Consider the following 18,479-nt stretch of genomic DNA (forward strand, 5'->3'; position numbering starts at 1 on the left):
GCTGGCACAATCCGTGGGTGGTAGCAGAGCCTGCAATGTTAAAACATGGCTACTTGGAATAATTCATTTGCAGTAAGGCTATATAGACCTAACATATGAAAAGCATCCATCCAGCAAAAACATCGCATCTATGATTAAATGCTTACAGGCTTTTCATGCTGTAATCCCAGCTGGAGCCTTGCAATTCAGGGTAACTACTCTCAAAGAGCAAAGTATTTGTAACAGTGTCGCTCCGGAGCGGTCGCAAGTCTTCCCAGCCGTAGGAGCTCACCAAGGGAGCACAGCGAAGGGATGCCAAGTCCTGTAGACAGCAACACACGAAGGAGGGATGTAGCTGCTTTTGATGCCCCAGTTCATGTTATCACCATTCAGGAGTGGGTCAGCAGAGGGTTATTGCAGCACGGCCTTCGCATCCCGTAGCACCACCCTGGTCTGCTGCTGCACGCTCCTGGAGGACCATTGCACCTGAAGGCAGAGATGGAAGTGCAGCTCTGCAGGTCCATGCCCGCAGTCAAAGGGAGATTGCAAAGCTTCTCGGAGTCGGCCTTACAGCTAAGCCCAAACTAATTGCCAGCCTCATCCGAAATAACCCAGTCAACCAACCTTGTGAAATCTGGGATGCTCTTGCCCACAGAATTTAGTCTCAAGGGATGTCAGCAATGTGCTGAGAGCCCAAGGCCACCACGGGTGCTGCTAGATGTCCAGGACACCTGGTAGGAGCCACAGCCTGAACAAACTGTTAAGAGCTCTTTGACAATAAGCTCAACCAGCTGCCCTTCAGTCAACTCTTCGTAGTCAAGACTGAACAGTCTGCAGACTGTCCATCAACCTACCTCCTCCCCAGCTCACACAAAGCATGGCTAGAATTAGCACAAAATCCTCAGATCTAGAGGGATTTCTGGCAGAGCTGAGAACATACGCCCCTATCTAACCAATTGACTGCAACTTGCAAAAGGAGTAGATAAACATATTCCTCCCCTTTCAATGACAAATGACATTTTACTGCCAGAAATGTTAAAAATGGATCGTTTCCGTATTATGCTGCTGAAGACAATTTTACGGATTATCTGTATTGTAGTTAAAGGGAAAAGAGCACTCTTGGAGACTGAGAGCACGGGTATGCTTGATACAGCATCTGCTGCAACATTAGCCTGAGAAACCAAGATAAAAGCCTTGATGCAACCCTCAATGCTGGTGAAAGCTCCCCAAACAGAACAGCTCTAGGAAGATTAGCACCCTAATCTGGATTCGGGGAGGAGGGGAAGAGGCCACAACTGCAAAAAGGAACGTACCGAGTCAACACTTCCGCTCTCTAAATCTGATAATTCAACGGAGGCAGTCACACGTAGCTATCAGTTGCAGGGCTGTTACCTTACGGACCAAGATGGAAATGTTAGTAGTCTATTGAAAAATCAACCCCCACTCCATCCAGCAAAACAACAACAAATCAAACACACAAAAGCATTACCGGGCTGGGACCCCAGTATTTACAGCATTATGCATTTTTGCAAGATCACTTGAGATACTCAGGTACCAGTGGTACAAATTTTTAAAGCTACTAGCTAAGGCAGCTGAGGACCTTGCTAACAGGTGAACACTGGATAGGATTTACAGTTTCAGGCAACTACAGAAGAGAAATCGTGGAAATCTCCTGGTCTTCAAGCGTATAGGAAGGGGTTTTGCCAGTGGAGATCAATCAGGAGACAGACTTCAGCACACCCAACCCTAACCTCTTCGATAGCTGAATCATACCACACAGGAAAGAATAAAACTCAACTTCTCAGCAGAAGAGCTCGTACCCAGAACTTCAGAGTTTCCAGAAGGGCAAGGGGAGGGGATGTTTGCTTCTTCCTTTCCTGTTTAACTTGTAGATCAACAATCTAGCAGACATGTTGACAACAGTGTGTTTCGTTCCTGTCTAACATGCTCTTCTGTTTCAGGCTAGAAGGGTCTTATTATTTCATGTTCCCAAATCTGGAAGATTTTTGCACTGCTTTTTCTCAAGTTGAGGACACCTGACTCATCTGCAAGAAAGCAAGGGGAAAAAAAATTCTAGTTTGCAACCAACTGCCTCATTTTAATGGGAAGATGGGAGTTTCTCTCAGTTCGCGGAGCAAGGATAACCTCTCTCCTCAGGAACCAAAAGGTTTCACGTGTCCAAAAGTTGGTCTCCTCTTTATCAACAACTTACACTGTAAGTTTGGTTTCCTGCCCTTTCTCCGTTATCAAACCCACAGAAGCGACGGTCGTTTGGATTACGACAGAGCAGACCTGGCTTTTCCTCCCTACCCCAGAGCAATGGATTTTCTTTTCTAACACGGCTCAGGTAGCCTGAACAGATGGTTTTGCAGCTCTAGGAGCAAGAATGGGGATGTTAAGGCTAAGACCTACCTATTGCAACCGTGGAAGCTGCAGAGCGAGTTGGCAAGAGCCCTCCATTAGGTGGGAATTAGCACGATATTGCAGCATGACACATCTCTTCTTTCACCACACACGGATTTAAACAATTGCTTACTTAATAAATCAAACACGGGTTCTCTTTATTGCAAATCACTGCAAAGGTATAAAGCCTCATGCACGCTAGGTCTGACGAGCACCGAGACCGGCCGGCCAAACGTTACCACGCAGCAACTACTATGTAACACAAATACTACTACTACAGACTGTATTTACTGGTTTAAAATTTTTTTTTTATTACGCATAATAAATCTTTCACACAAAGTAATGAAAAGGATCCCTAAGGTGATACTTTACAGATCTGAAGGAAAACAGAGTATTTGTGAACATGCCAGACTGCAGACTTCAGGACCCTGCCAGACCTATATAACGCTCAAACTCCTGGAAGAGCCAATCAGACCAGCACGGCTTTCCGCATAAATCTTGGTCTGGCTCTGCCGCTGCAACTTTGGCTTGCGACTCCAGCTGTTCCACACCAGCCGGGCTCCGTATGCATTGCATATTAATGAAACGCACAGGGAAATTATGCGATTGCAACAAACCTGTTCCTTCTGCACTTCAATGTCATCGGAATGAGAGGACAGCCAGAAATAATTCACTGGGCGACTCCTGCATTGATCCAGCCGCCGGTTTGACCTATCCTATCGGATTGCTGCTTCACATGCCCTTTTCTTTAAAAAAAGCCCTTTCGAAGAAAGTCGGGTTCGCTCCAGTTTGGCACCCTGATGCTAAGCATCCGCTCCGTGCGAGCCCTCTTTGCAAAGCGCTCCGCTTCTGAGGCCCGCGGGGTGGAGGGTGCTCGTCACGGGGCATCCTCGCGCACCCATGGGTGGCAAAGCCCAGGGAAAACGGAGCCGTCCCAGGAGCCTCGGGCTCCGCGGTACGAAAGTGCATCTTCGGACTGACCTTTCCAAAGGCTGCGCGGCTCTGCTGACTCACAAACGCTCTTAGTCTTTTATTAAAAGAGAAAATTACAAATCACTGCAGTAACCAAGAAGAGTCATTCCCCCTTTGACGTTTGCTCGGAGCCAAAAAAAAAAAAAATCCTAAACATAGCACAAACATATGTGCAGCTCAGGCATGGTTCAATCATTTCTCGTGTTTTACAAGAAAAAACTGCAGCTCCGATCTTACTATTGCCACTTTTAAAAAGCTTGTGCCATGTTAAAGTCCTAAACGCGCCTGTGCTGCACATGTCTCTTTGCAATTATATTTAAATAAATATGGGAAGCTTTTTTTTTTTTTTTTTTAAGCTAGCATTTCCATGGACTTCCACCTTTAAATTAGCAGATAAAAGTTCAAATCTAGCATATCCTTCAGGGAAAAAGAGTGCAAATAATTCTATTTAAAGTCACTCAGAGGACGGCTTGAAAGCAAGTGCACCCTCTTCTTCAGCTCAGTAAGCAGGACGTGCCGGGGCAGGCAGCGAACAGGGGGGGTTTGCCATATATATTTAGGAACTGACTCCCTGATCTTTATGTATTGGCATGCAATGCACTGGGGACAGTCCTCCACACAGCAGCACTGGGCTTACAACAGTGTCTGCATCCACGTGCAAGCGAGCACTGCCAGGAGCCTCCCCAGAGACAAAAAAAAATTGCTATTTTGAAAAATGAGATGTTCTTTCAAAATCAGGTCAGTCCGTTTCTTTTGTTCTTCCAACTGCAGAGCCAGTTTTTGGATTATTTGCATTAAGCCAGGTATATCAGGAAAGGACACTTCCAAAAACAAGAAAAAGTTTTCTACATTCAGCTAAATTTATACTTCTGCCATAAACCCTGCAATAGCAAACAGGGGATTTTCAACACAGAATTTTACCAGGGGATCCCCGCTACACACTGCCACCACTACACACATTTTTACAGGACATTGGTCTATTTTACAATCTTATAACTATTTTCTTTGGACATTTGTTCACACATTCAATTTCCAGAAGTAGAGCAAAGCAAGTCTCTCTGCAGGCTGGCGTTTCTAGTTCTCTAAAGAGTATTTGCCAAACAGAAAAAGACTTGCTACTGAAAACCCTCCCACCAACTTTGTGACACCAAAATCGGGTGTTTCGAGTGGGTCTGTAGAGCTAATTTGATTAACACGCTGCTTGCTAGCTCACTTGCCTGACAAGGGAGACACCAATTTAGAGCCGCAGCCGGGACAGTGCCGTCAAAATAAAGGGCGGTGAGGGAAAGCGCGGTGCCGGGGCAGGAGCAACCCGCCGCAGAACCCAGCAGACCACAGAGAGCTTGACCCAAAGAAGCTGCCTCGCTTTAGACAAAGGAAAATACAAACGCGACTTCCAAATCACAGCCCCCCCGTCTCCTTCCTCATTTACCCCGGTGAAGTTAAAGGAACAATCAGTTTTGTGGTCGGTAGTAACATCACACCCCATGTGTAAGGCCTCATTTTCATCAAACAAGCGCTAGGTTACAGGACTGTAAGTACAAGGTGGCCTACAAGGCGCCAGGTCCTCGCACCGCACGCATTGGCCAGCGTGTCCGCGGCGATCTGCTGCCGAGACGCCGAGGTTGGGCTGTACACGAGGGGCGAGCTTGGCTCCCTGTAAGCTGTGGGGTCGGAGGGGGCACGCTGGAAGGGGCCGGGTATTAACACGCAGTGCCGAGGTGGACTTTCCGTAGCAAGACAGAGTCGAGCTGGCGTGGCTGCGGCACCCGCTCCTTCAGCCCGAGTCCATGGTGAAGAGCTGGATGTCGCGCGGGTTCCAGTACAGGGCCACCGCCGAATTGTAAACCAAGGACCAAACGTAGGGGATGAAGAACTCCTCCGGCTGCTCCTCCTCCACGTACTTGAACTTCAGCTCAGGGAATTTCTGCAACAAGAAACAAAAGCCCATTGAGGGAAGGTTTGCAAACACGCAGCCCACACAGACACTGAAGAAAGAGATCTGGTGAGGGGGGGAAAAAAAAAGAAAAGAAAAGGAACTGAACTATTAGAGTTGAAGGAAAACATTTACCACAAAGGATAAAGAGATTATTTATAATTCTGCCTTTGAGCTGAATGCTACATTGGCACATTGCATTTCGCCCTTTAGCTGCTGGTCACACTTCTTACCATCTGGGTCGTACTCAATCTGTCTATTAATAAAGACTAAAACTGTGAATCCTTTACATAATACAAAGGTCTTAAGGAAAACCTATTTACAGCAGCCCCACAACGGTCTTCTCGCCCGTGCGTGTACAGACCTGCTTAGTTCAGTCTTCTCTAAAAAGGATTCTGCTATTAATTGTACTGAGCTCCTCAGGAGGAGACTCCTTCGGGAAGGTCCTAAACACAGATGCAGTTTGTGATGCGTTTTCAGGAACACACAACATTATGTCAAACCGAGTTTCTTCTCCTAATTCTCACAGACTTTCTCAATATAGAAGTTTCCAGGACAGAAATGCTCTTTTCCCAGGAAGCACCGTGGGAGGAAGGAAGCGTGGCTAGACTCCGTGGGTGGGTTCTTGGAGTCCTAAATGCTATTTCCAGTTTTGCTTACAGGTTCCTCCGTAGTCTGGGGTAAGTCATCACTCGCTGTGCCCGGGCTCTCCCGCTGCTGAGGAGCGAGCAGAACGACAGCAGAACGACTCTAACGGCACTACTACGGCAATTAGACCACGTGGAAAGTCGTGCCAGCTCCAAAACTGAGCTGTGTTACGCATCTATGCCGCCTCTCCACCTCAGCTTCTCAGCTGTAGCCACAATACCTGCACACAGGCCTTACTGGCATCCATACAGATACCTCTCCCTGCCAGAAATTACAGGCTAGACAATATCATTTCCACAAAGGCCGCTGTTTTTTTTTCCAGGGCCGGCTTTGAGCATCGGACTTGCAGAATTAACACGCCTCAGCTGCGCCATCCCGGGCGGTCCCAACGGGACAGGCACGCTGCACCCTCAACTCTCCAACCTCTCCTTTCTTCCCTCCCACAGCGGTGCGTACACCAAGGCCGCTTGCTGCACCACCACCGCGTTCACGTATGTGTTTCGGGGCAGAGCTGAGCCTATTTTTATACCGTGCCGTTCAATCATATTGTCTGCTTCTAAATGTTGCCTGTGTCAAGAGCTTGGCAGTGTCTCAGAGAAAAGCCGCATTACAGTGATCACTGGGGTAAGATAAAACATGGCCCATTTCATTATTTATAAGGCTGTGGCTAAGACTAAGAATAAACTTGATGGTGTGACATGATCAGAACAAGCACGGCAATGGCTGGGAAGCCTCTTTGCCCATTAATAATGAAGGGATACCCTATCATCTTTCCTGAGCTCTCAGTGTACTGTTTCCCTGCGCTGGGGGTCAAGACTCTTCTGGCTGGAGCACTCTCCTTTGAAGGGACATTTCTTGACCACTTGGCTTTCAGGGTTATTCATTTAACTTTTACCCACCCAGTCTATTTGTATTCTCGGGAGTCCCAAAACATGGAAAGTATTCCACTCTTTCCTCATACACTGCTGCTGTTATTAGAGCAGTTTGGTGCAAACACGAAGCATCTACAATTACATCAAGCTACAAAGCTTCCACCTGCATTACGCTTTATGAGGAACATGTCTCAGTGGGCAGCTTCTTCAGCTTCACTTGGAACTGCAGTCCTGGCTTACAGTGTCCCTTCTCCTGTGTCCATAAGGATGCTGGTGGCACCTTACAGAGTGCTCCAACCAACAGCATGGAGTACTGGTGGCTCGGTCTATGTTGGGGCCAGGCCATTCACCCCAGCTCTAGTTAGTCTGACACCAATACTAGCACAGGAAGGACCATTTTGGGCCATTACTGCACTTGACTTCAGAAGCTGTGGGGAGCTAATCCTTATAACAACTCGGGGAGGGAGGAAGGGCAGTCTCATTTCCAGTGTTATCATCTCTGTTAAGGAACTGATGCAGTAGGATATGATTAAGGCACTTACGCATCCAGCTCCTGTTGAGTTCAAAGCCCACAACCTCAAAGGTACATCAGCAAGTTTCATTTCCTCAGTGTCACACGAAGTTTGTGGCACAGAAGTTCTCCCATGACCCTTCTGTGTCCCCAAACCTTTCTCCTCTATAACCTCTCTCCCCCAGGCTGTTCTGACCATCCCATTTAACCTTCAACATGGTTTTGTTTCCTCAGGCTTAGTTCACCCCAAACTCACCCCAATCCTAATTTCCTATCTCCTAGTCTACCCCCTTCCCCAGCTCCATCCCTGTATCTCCATGGTCTCTCTTTATCACATCTTCTATTTCACACTCACCCACATTTTCTTTTTGTCATCCCCTATATGCAAAATTCTTCCCAGTTCCTCCCCTCCCATTTTGCCTTTCTTTTCTCAGTGTTAAACACCCTCTCTTTTACATACTGTGTCCCCAACCCTCTTGCCCTTGCTCGCCCCGTGCTGGGTTTGTTCTCACGTCATCCTCCCGGGGAAACCACCTTGAAAATCCCTACAGATATTTTGCCACTTACTTCAACTCTCCTCATCATCTCATCTTGAGGTTCCTGCTAGGACTCTTCTGACTACTGGCACCTCACATTTCTCTAGAAACCCTGCTGTGCTGTGTCACCATTAGTGTCATCTTTCTTCCCAGAACGGCATGGCTTCTCAGCCTTGTAAGATCCTCCTCTTTACTAATATCCTCCGTTCCTTTTCCTCTTGGCTTCCCAATCCTCAAGCCCATCCTGCCTTAGCCCCCTGCCACCCCAGCCCTCCTCTCAGGCCACCGGGATTCCTTTGGCAAGTTCAGCCTCACCCCAATCAAGACCTCCTGTAGATTTTTTTTTTTAACTGATATCCTACCTCGCTTATCAACAATGTAATCTTTCCCACTTCCCTCCTAAATGCTTCCTGACTTGTGGTCAGTGTAGACAGGAACGTGTTCAGCTCAGCGATGCATCAGCAGAATGAATGGTTAAACCTCATGATTAAACCACTGCAACATTTCCTAGCAGAGAAAAGCCCTTACACAGCTGTCACTCTTCACCCCAAAGGTGGCTGCACGCCAGTACTGCAGCACGAAGTAGTCCTTCTCGGACAGAAGGGAAAAAAGCTATTAAAGATGCTAATTTCAGAGGAATTCGACACAGATAACTTTTTTTCACCTTCACAGCCACAGATTATTACTACAGGTTTTGCAAACACTCACGGTACTAGTCCGGGACCATTTTGGACTCTTATGCAGCTTAATAAATGTCATCTTTAGCTTTAAAACAGTAAGTAAAACTGCTATATTAGAAATTACAGTAGCTGCACCTGAGGCACTCAGCTCTTACTGTGCCATCCTCTCTCTGCTAGAAGGGCTGCATAAAATAAACTAGATAGCTTTAGTATTTTCAAGCAATAACTGTCATGTATTGATTGTATTATTATGCCTTTCTTCAGACTGATTGGTATTGCCATCTACTGTGATCATACTGTAGTAATTTAGTAATCAACTTCCGATTAAAGACCGTAACTCACGGCAGTCACCTTGGACTCTGTCACACTCATGTCCTGAATGTTCTGCAGGCTGGAAACGTACATACGGCTAACGAGATTTTAAGGAGAGGGAGAATATTTTGTGTCAGTGACTATATACATTGCCATTGCATACACCCAATTTCAAGCATATCTTTATAAAAAGAAGATAAACGATGACAGAGATGATCAGTGTTTTGCTGTCCACCTGGACACTGGACACAGGATAGCTCCATGTGTTGCTAGTGAGACACAGAGCTTTTGACTTGCAGGTCAGTAATTCAAACCCAGCTTCGTTAGGTCACTGCAATGATCCATGGCTGCGTGGTGGCCTATGCCAAACCAGCTAGTTTGTTCATTGAAAACAAAACCTGTTAACATTAAAACCATCACATTCAAACCACCTCAAAATCTTTCTGACTTACCAGACTGACTTGAAAACATTTTCGACCAGCAAGCATTAAACACCATGTGAAAAGACTGATCAATGACATAAAGCTTTAAGATTTTTGACAGATGGCAGGTCAAGGAAAGTTTAAATACAGCTCTGTGCCATTTATCTTTTGCGTGTACTGTTTCCAAATGAATGAACTGAAGCCTTTGCCTGTGCCACAGACATGCAGAAGATGACACTACATGAATGTTTCAGCAGAGCTGTGAAACCACCAGGTCACAGGACTCTTAGAGCACTCCTGGAAAATCCAGAGGACAGCACTGGTGAAGTTTTCTTTCACTGAATACCACAGCTAACAAAATTCCCACAATTGCAAGTCAAAGCAGCAATAAATGAGTCCAGCGGAGCCATTATTTGCATTTCGACTTGGTCATTACCAGAGCAGAGATAATTCCAGCTAGTTTTAAGCAAACCTACCTGAGACATTTGTTTGCTTTAAATTTCAGAGCCCGAGGTAACACTGGGATTGAACGGCACACTTTAAATAGACAACACTTATCAGCTCTGGTGAATCAACCTACCGCAGCAACCTATCTTGTTTTCTTCCGCCAGACAAAGCAGAAGTCAGATTTAGTGGTTGGGACAGGGGTATAAAACTAGACAGACCAAAACCTTTGCAGACTGTCTGAGCTGTCAATCATATGATTCGATGAAAAACCGCAGGAAGTCCGATGAACAGATGTAGAACTGAACTGTAATAACTCTGCCACCACAAAAGTTCAACAACATCTCTTTTTTTTGTGCAGTTAACGATTAGGAAGATAGCATCACGACCAGCCAGCAGCACCTGGCACAACTCCAGGCAGCCCGGTGGCATTGAAGCTAGACTGCTTTGGCCATACATTGAAAAAAAAATTCCCCTTCCCTTCACAAATTAAACATCGGAGCTGCCGGGAGGCTGCAATGTCCTGTCGGTGGAAGGTCTCCAGTCCATGATAACACATAAGCAATGGACATGGAGCTGCTTTAAGAGACATGGAGTTCACCTATGTCTTTGCTTTTCAGTGATCTAGATATTTTACTGGATGGAAGCCGGCCTAATCAAAGAAACACAACTGTGAAAAAGAACGAAATCAAAGGATTGGATTAACATAAAACTGGAGAATCCTCTTTTCCTCAAGTACTCTGTAAGAAACTCTTGTTTCTGAAAAGCAAGCCAAGGTAAGGCAGTATTTTCAAAAGCATACGAATGGTTGAGGAGAAAAGCACCACTTCCAAAAGTCTTACATATTTCAGGGTCAAATTCTCATCGACTTGCCATGAATTGGAAGCTTCAAAGTCTTCCTGAAAATGTGATTTGCGTGCATTTGAAAATCTTACCATAAGGCTTCTTGGGTACCCTAATGACATGCTGGCAAATTATACGTTTCATAAAGCCAAAGCTAAATAGTAGCAGTGCCTAGGGAGCATCTGCAGGATTGGACCTCATTAGGAGTACACATAAACTGGCCAAAAAAACCCCATCAACACAAAGAAGAAAAAACCCAAACAGGGCTCGGATTCAGCACAATAACAAGTCTTTGGTATAGGTGCCCTAATGAGTTTTTATCCCAGAGTTGGTAATTATGGCACAGCAAGGCTTAGCTCTGGAGCCTGCCGCACACTGAATATACCAACCCCTAAGGAGACGGGCAGAGAATGAACATCTACATTTGTCTGCAAAATCCACAGTGCCACTTTCAGATCTTGCACCCCAAATCCTAATCTGCACCAGATTAATGGCCACCAGTCTTGAAAACAATTCAGCCTCATACTTTGTACCTTGTTCCTGATATACACCCATACATATGGAAACATTTATATATATATGTCCATATACGTGTGTGTGTGTGTGTAAGCATATATAAGCATTTAAGTGCTCTGACAGCGTCCAGTTTCCCACTATTTCTGGAAGAACATTTGTGACTACTTGTTCCAAGATACTGACAGATTAAATTTTTGCAATTATTTAATTCTTCAGGGGAGATAATGTCGTTCCATCTTTCTCTGGTTCTCTCTGCATTTATGCTACTTGTCTTGGACTTGCGACAGAGTCGATACGACTTTGGTGAAGCGGCTACGGGTTACACCACACCTGCCTGATACCATCTTTGCAACTTTTTTAGGCTTGAAGACTAGACAGTGCGGTGGAAGATTACACTGGGGAGACAAAGGAAGCAAACAGGAAATCTTCTAGACTAAGCAAGAGCTGCACATTTTGTTCAAAGCTCTGCGTAAGGAATAGGTGCAAATCTGTAAAGACTGAGAGCAATGACCCAGGGCACGTCAGGAGAATTTGCAGAAAAAATGGAAAGCTCAAGAAGGCAAAATGACATTCAAAAAATGTATGCACAGGCTAAATGTCCTGCACAGTTTAAGCAATCACATGAGCTGTAGCAGAAGGGGATGTTTTCCCCAGGCAGTAAAATTCAGTAAACAGATAACCCATGCTCGTCTGATGAGATACGACCTTCCCTGTCCAGAAGAACAGGGAAGTTTGTCTGCAGAGAGACGAATGTTTTAGCAAGGTCGGATCGCTGATGTGCTGCTTCCGTTTCCAGACCACTAGGACTAAAGGTTTGCACAACCACAGCAGCATTAAAATAAATGCACAAGACGTGAGAAGTGAATTTACACCCTAAGGCTTGAAAGGCCAGAGAAGCAGACAGGCCTCTGCCGGGAGTTCAGCAATTTGTTACAGGACACTGAGAAGCCCGGTCAGTTTGGGAAAAATCAACGCAACAGCTGTGCCTAGATGCTTATTAGTAAAGACACAACGATTTTAAAAAGTGAAATATTTGCAACAACCTTGCCAGAGAGCATAGCTTTCTGGAGCATCAAATTGCTAAAAAGACTGCATTTCTTCCCAGGATAGGCTTGCAAACGCTGACAGCTTGAAAGTCCATCCAGAGAGTCAGGGATGCACACAAATACACGCTTGCTTCTTATTTTTTCCTACTTTATTTTTTGCTCACCTTCAGGGATGTTGTGCCCACCTGGAGAAATTTTGGAACAAGCAGAAAAGATTCAGAAGAGCAGGAATTGCACGCGATGCATCACTGACCTTTGCCTAACACCGCATGTGTCGCGGGGATGTAGTCACAACCTTACGGGAAGATATCTAGCACAAGGAATCCATCAGTGGATTATACTTGTGAGAACTGATGGGATTGTTGTTATAATCACGATTTTCTCGCCAAAGCATGCTTGTGCTGTACACTACGTTGGATACACAGCTCCAGAGAACATTTCCAAGGTGACAGCTCAAAAGGACTGCAACGGGAACACTACACGGCTGTTTGCACCACCGCAGAAAATACAATAGAAGTTGGCTTTGCCACAAAGTGAGAAAAAAAGGCCTAGGGACTGATATATGCAATATACCTTAAGTTTGCGTTGCAAGGCACAATGTGCAGATGAAGTACTGTGGAAAAAAAGGAATGCAACTTCAGGACCAGTCTGGGATTCCTTGGAAATACAGAGAGGCCTTTTAGAGGAAGGACCCCAGACACGGTATCCAAGCAAGAAATGAATAACCTCAAAATGATCAGAGGTAAAAAATGAGGAATTTTTTCAAAATCAGAAAAAAAGCCTAAGAAAAGATTAAACACATGGAATGAAGAAAGCCACTGGCAAAAACCAGCTCTGGTGCCTGACTTTGCTGGAGCATCGTGATCCCGTTACGTACACAAACCGACTGCTCAGATAAATAAGTAAAACCCTCTGTGTGCTTTTGAACTTAGGGAATTAAAATCTGGAAGCCAGCGCAATCCCTGGATTTCTCACTCTCCTTCAAGGGCCCCACTGCCAGCTCTCAGCCTTCCTCGGGCACAGAGGGAGAGGAGCCCGCCACGCCGCGAGGGGAGACTCGTGCCGATACGGGATGGATGCGCGCGGCTTCCTAGCGAGGCATTTCCAGAGCGTGCACGTTTCATAGCAGCGGATACTCCTTCTGCCAGGGCTAAGGGAAGATGCAGATGAGCATGAGGCCAAACCTCCTGCTTTTCGCCCACAGCCCCGCCTGCTCTAAAGCACTGCGCAAAGCTTTCCGCGGCAGTGCAAACCAGCGTGCCTGCAGCAAATATCCTCATTAAAGCCTGAATTCATTCTGAAATCACACATTTGCTGCCAACTGCATATAGACTTGAATAGTTGCTAAGCAAAGACTGCTTCTAGGTTATAAAATCACAGTAGATTTGGGACAGTTTATTCAGATGCACCTGAAAATTAAGTGAAAAACGCCTGATCAGCTCACTCAAAGAAGGGCTCGGATACCTGCTGATTCCATAAGCCTCAAAACCACAGCTTGCAAGCTTAAAAAGACCCCAGAATAAACAAACTCCTAAAATAAACAAAAACCCAGCCTCAAACAAAACAGATCCACGGCTGAATTACTTCTTTGCAGAGTTTTATGAATGAGACAGTTGAAAATGTGCCACCTCCAAGTACGCTACCCATGTAAACTTTAACCAACCTACTGCACTTCAATAACGCAGTTGGGAATTTCGCACTTCTGCAGTTGTGTAAAGGAGGAGGAAAAAAAAAAATCAACTCTTTGAAGGCCTTGAATTGGGCAAAAACTTAGGTTGTCCTAAATCTGTATGTCCAGTGTTTAGATCCCTCTGCCAAAAGCAGAAAATATGAAGTTTGTCAAGCAAGCGCAAGGCAGAGGGAGAGCGACTGTGCGCAGCCAAGAGAAGCAAGAGGAGCCGAGATGTTCGGCTCCACGGGAAAAGCCCATGTGCCCCTGGGGTCCCAGCTTCGCCTGGGCGATAGGAAATCCTAATGGGTAGGTAATGGGCTTATATAAAGCAAAAAAGGGCCTTTTATGGCTCAGGCCTTGCCGAAGACCTGCTGAAGACAGCGCAGCTGACAAGAGACGCCTGCTAGGTGAAGATGCGGCAGCAAAGAATTAACTCACGTATCCAGGTTACCAAGTCTGTTCAGGATAAAATTACAGATCCGTGCTCCCTTTATCAGCCTTTTCCTAAAGGAAAAACAACACTATAAACGTCAACCAATATTCCAGCTGTCAACGTCAGAGATGATTATATGCTAATTATTTTCAGAAAAGGGAATTGCACGCTTTTAGTCTAGCTGATATAATTTACAGAACTTTCACAATGAAGAAAAACTCACTGGAACGAAGTTTTAAAAGGGCCTATGATATGAACAAGGAAAGGTGCGGAGAAAAAAGTCCAGCTGCACGAGAGTCCAAGCGCCAACCTCCAGCCAACGTTCTGCCTTGCCCTGCACCAGCGACGGGCAACCAGCAATGCAAAATAAGCATGGTGTGCTTGTGACAGTTGTAGCTATCAAGTGAAAAATTAAGCTTCGGGAACATGACCCACGCTTTCGTGTTTCAGCAATACACCCAAACAAGCACTCGGCTTTGCTGCAAGAGGCACCACTTGTCCTGGGTGTCCCGTCTGGATGATGCACAAATTCTGACCCAGCTTTCTACAACGATATTTATCTGTGCGTCACCATTTGGGACAGTTTTCTGAAGTTACTTTTTCATAGCAGTTGTCATGCTCAGGGGGAGGGGTTTTTCTCCCCCTGCCCGGGAAAGGGGTGAGGGAGAAGGAAATTTCGTTGACCTCCTGTTTAGAGGCAGTTTGGTCCTTCCCTCGCTTGCAAAGGGTCCCTGCCCACCTGCGAGGCCTCTAGCACTGCCTTCCCTCTCGCTGCTGTTCAGCCTCCAAGACAGGACAGCAGGGGCTGAAGCATGCTGACAGCACAAACCACTCTCATTTCACAGCTAAAGGATATTCCTTTCGGAAACTCTGACCCAAAGTCAGAGTTAGTACAGTATTGTACGTGTGCACTTGCTTGTTTAGCTGCCCAGACCGTCCTCCCCCAACACCAAAGGCGGCAGGAGACGAGCACAGCGATTCAGCTTGCAAATTTGCCCAGTGATGAGGTCCTGGACACGCTTACGCTGGAAACCGGCGCGATGCTGCGGCATCATCCCAAACATCCCGCCAAGCCAGAAAGAACATTTCTTGGGACAACTGGGACCAAGTTCCTCTCTGCTGTCACTGCAGAGGGGTCCAAAACAGCACACAAGCCTGGGATTTGAAACCAAGCACGGAAATACAACCCCATCTCCCCTTCGCCAGCTCAGTTTAACACACCACTTTCATTTCTCTCGCTGCTGCTGACCTTTTCGGTAAGATTTGCTCATGCAACGGGCTCCCTGCAGCTCGTTTCGCAAAGTCGTGCTTTTACATAACAGCGGCCACAAAGACGAAGCCGGAGCCGGCGGCGTCCTCCGGTCCCTCCCCCGAGGATGTGGCCCCGCGCCGAGCCCGAGCATCCGCTCGCGGCGAGGCGGGCGGCCGGGCAGGCAGCGCTGCAGGAAGATGGCCCTCTTGTTTCCGATGTTTTAATCTGCGAGCACCAGACCTGCAAGCGTTACAGACCGGCAGCGGTGACTTCAGCGCCGGGACAGACTCGCTGTCACCAGCCCTTGACGTCGTGGTGGGGGCAGCCGAGGAAGCGGGCCCTTATCTGCCTTCAGGCTCAGGACGTGCTGGCTAACACCCCCGCGGAGCCTGCAGACCTTTGGCTCCGAAATCGCCGGGAAGTGGGAAATGCCCCCCCCGACAGACACATACTCCCTTCTCAAGCATTTTGAGCCTCGGCAAGCCGGCAGCTGCGCCCTGAGACTTGTCGCTCCGCGCTGTGCGGAGGCATCAGCGCCAAGCGCGGTGCCTCAACGCTCTCTCTGTGCACATTGACATCGAACTTGGTTCGATTGACCCTAACTCCGGCAGCCCTACAAAGACAGACCCTCATCGGGGCGTTGACCTCATCGTATCTCCAGGATGCCTTCTCCTCACCGGATTTTTAGGTCAAGATGGCACGTTCAAATTAGCTCCTGGGAACAAAACCTTTATCAGCAATAGAGGCCAGCAGTACGTGCGAGGGAGAAGGGAAAGATAACTAATGAGCAAGAGCAAGGATTAGCAACAGGCTGGAGGACACTTCTGCTCATGGTGTGGCTGGACAACTGCATCTCCCTGGACCGGCTAAGGAAGGGGGAGCGAGGAGCCGACTGGCTCCCAGAAGCAATTCATACGCTTGGTCTCCTCCAGCAGCCACGGTTTAAAAAGGCAGCGTTTCCCGACAGTGAAACTGTTCTCCTTAAGGCAAACAATTGCTCCAAGCTGAAAAAGGGCCTCAAGTGAACTGCTCTTTCCTTCTTGCAATAACACATGAAAACCTCGTGGGTTTTCTGCTTTACCATGCTTTAGATGGAGCATCTCCACAGCTGCTTGTCTTCAGTGAACTTACCATAGTAAGACCTCCTGCTCTGTTAAAGATGGTCTTTAAAACATGAAGAAAACAGTTCTGGAGAACTGCCCCCCTCAGGCTGGGGAATTTTAAAAGTCATTTATCTGTAACTACTGTCATGTCCCTCCGGTATTCAACATCTCTGCCTCCTTTCTCTCTGCGTGTTCGGGTCCAGGGTGTTCACCCCGGTGACAACACTCAGTCTTTGCTGGTCTCAGCACAGAAGAACCGAGCTTGGCCAAACCTGGTGGGAAAGATAAGCCAGAGGAATTCAAACACAGTTTTGCTGCCTGATCTATGCTCAGAGCTAGAGCTGCTGCTTGAACGCTGCAGCAAAGGAAGGGAAATGCTCCTCCTGAAGCTGCTGGATGCGGTCGCAGCATTACCAAGCTGAAGCCCACCCAGGGTATACTCTTCTTTTGCTGGGAAATTGTCACTTAAGTACGCGTTCCTTCTTTCTCCAACGACGGGAGCTTAGACTACCTATCCACGCCTGCACAGCACATCCCTACTGCTATACTGGCTTCAGAGCCGCAGGCTCATTGCTCTCGCTGCAGTTCAAACATCTTTTGTGATGAAGGAACTGGAATAAATTACCTAGCTGGCATGCAAGGAGTAAATGCAATGCATGTCCTGTTCTTCCCTGTCTCCCAGACTGTAGGAGCCTACGGTGGCTGGAAACACCTAGCACCTGCCCGGAGTGCTGCTCCGGTCAGGAAGCGCTATGAGAAAAGCTGACAGCCACCTACAGCAACAATCACTCAGAGCAGGCACAACAATTCAGTAAATCGACTGGATAAAAGCACTGCAGCTTGCACCAAAGGTTGTGACAATATTATTCTCCGTATGGGAACGCAGTTGAGACAACCATCAGCTGACAAAGCACGCTTCCTCCTCACTCTCACTTCGTGGTGTCGTTACTGTAAACATCTCAGACATATCTCTAATTTATGCATTTAATTAAAAGATATCTATAACATTCATGCTGTTTACATTTAACCCAACACTGCAATGAAAGCTGTAATTGTGTCTAGGATTTATATGCTGTACTCGAATTTATTTTGATTCCTTGATTTAAGCATAAACATAGAAGTGAAAACGTGTCAAATCACAAAAGTGGGAAAGATTATATTCCATTACCTAGTTCATCTGTCAACCAGGGCAGAAACGTTCTGGGGAATATTTTTCTCAATCTACCATATGTCATGGAAGCTTAATTTAAATGACTAATTCAGAAAAGACACCTAAACCTTAAAAGTGGAAGAGCAAAAGGACCAGCGTAATTGCAACTTGGCTGCACCATGTTTTCTCTCCTTGCCTTGTTTCCAATTGCTCACAACTCTCCAAATCTTGCAGCTTCTGGGATTAAATTTTAGAATTTGACCTCAGCCACATTATCTTACATTGGAGGGGAAAAAAAAAAAGGAATGAGGAACAATTGGTATTAAAAAGAGCATTAGCAAAACTAAAAAATCCATTTTAAATGGAACTTTTTTCCCTTTCCAGTCACCTTGCCTGTTCTGAAGGTTTGCAGTAGCAAACGAACACATGGGTTGGAAACAGCTCTCAACTGAGGAGAAAAAAACGTCAGAGCATCTCAGCGTAATTTTACTTTGCTTTGACCAAAGTCGCAAGGTATTTGGAAACAACACGTCATGCACATGCAGCGCATTTGGCACCGGCCTTTTCATTATACTCACAACATATGCAGCTAAGTAAAGAAGGCTGCACAGCACATGCAAAGCAGATTTAGTCGCAGTGAAAAATGTCATAAAAGTACAGAGTACGCAGGGTGGCTTTCTACGGGATGGAGGAGGAGGAGGAGGGCAACTGGGGAAATGTTACTTTGCTTGAACAAATGAGGAGCTCCG

General features: G+C 46.5%; 1 protein-coding gene across 2 annotated transcripts in view; it reads right to left on the reverse strand.

Annotated features, from left to right (window-relative positions):
• Window positions 1-2,668: 2,668 nt before the first annotated feature.
• The window catches only part of LOC135324913 (dymeclin), a 218,362-nt gene continuing 202,551 nt past the window's right edge, over window positions 2,669-18,479 (reverse strand). For both annotated transcript variants that reach the window (XM_064501988.1, XM_064501989.1), the window contains exon 17: window positions 2,669-5,281. In XM_064501988.1, coding sequence (XP_064358058.1) covers window positions 5,132-5,281 — 150 coding nt within the window. In that variant the 3' untranslated portion in view covers window positions 2,669-5,131. The remainder of the gene's footprint in view (window positions 5,282-18,479) is intronic.

Source organism: Dromaius novaehollandiae, chromosome Z (assembly GCF_036370855.1).
Source record: "Dromaius novaehollandiae isolate bDroNov1 chromosome Z, bDroNov1.hap1, whole genome shotgun sequence".
In the NCBI taxonomy this organism is placed as follows: domain Eukaryota; kingdom Metazoa; phylum Chordata; class Aves; order Casuariiformes; family Dromaiidae; genus Dromaius; species Dromaius novaehollandiae.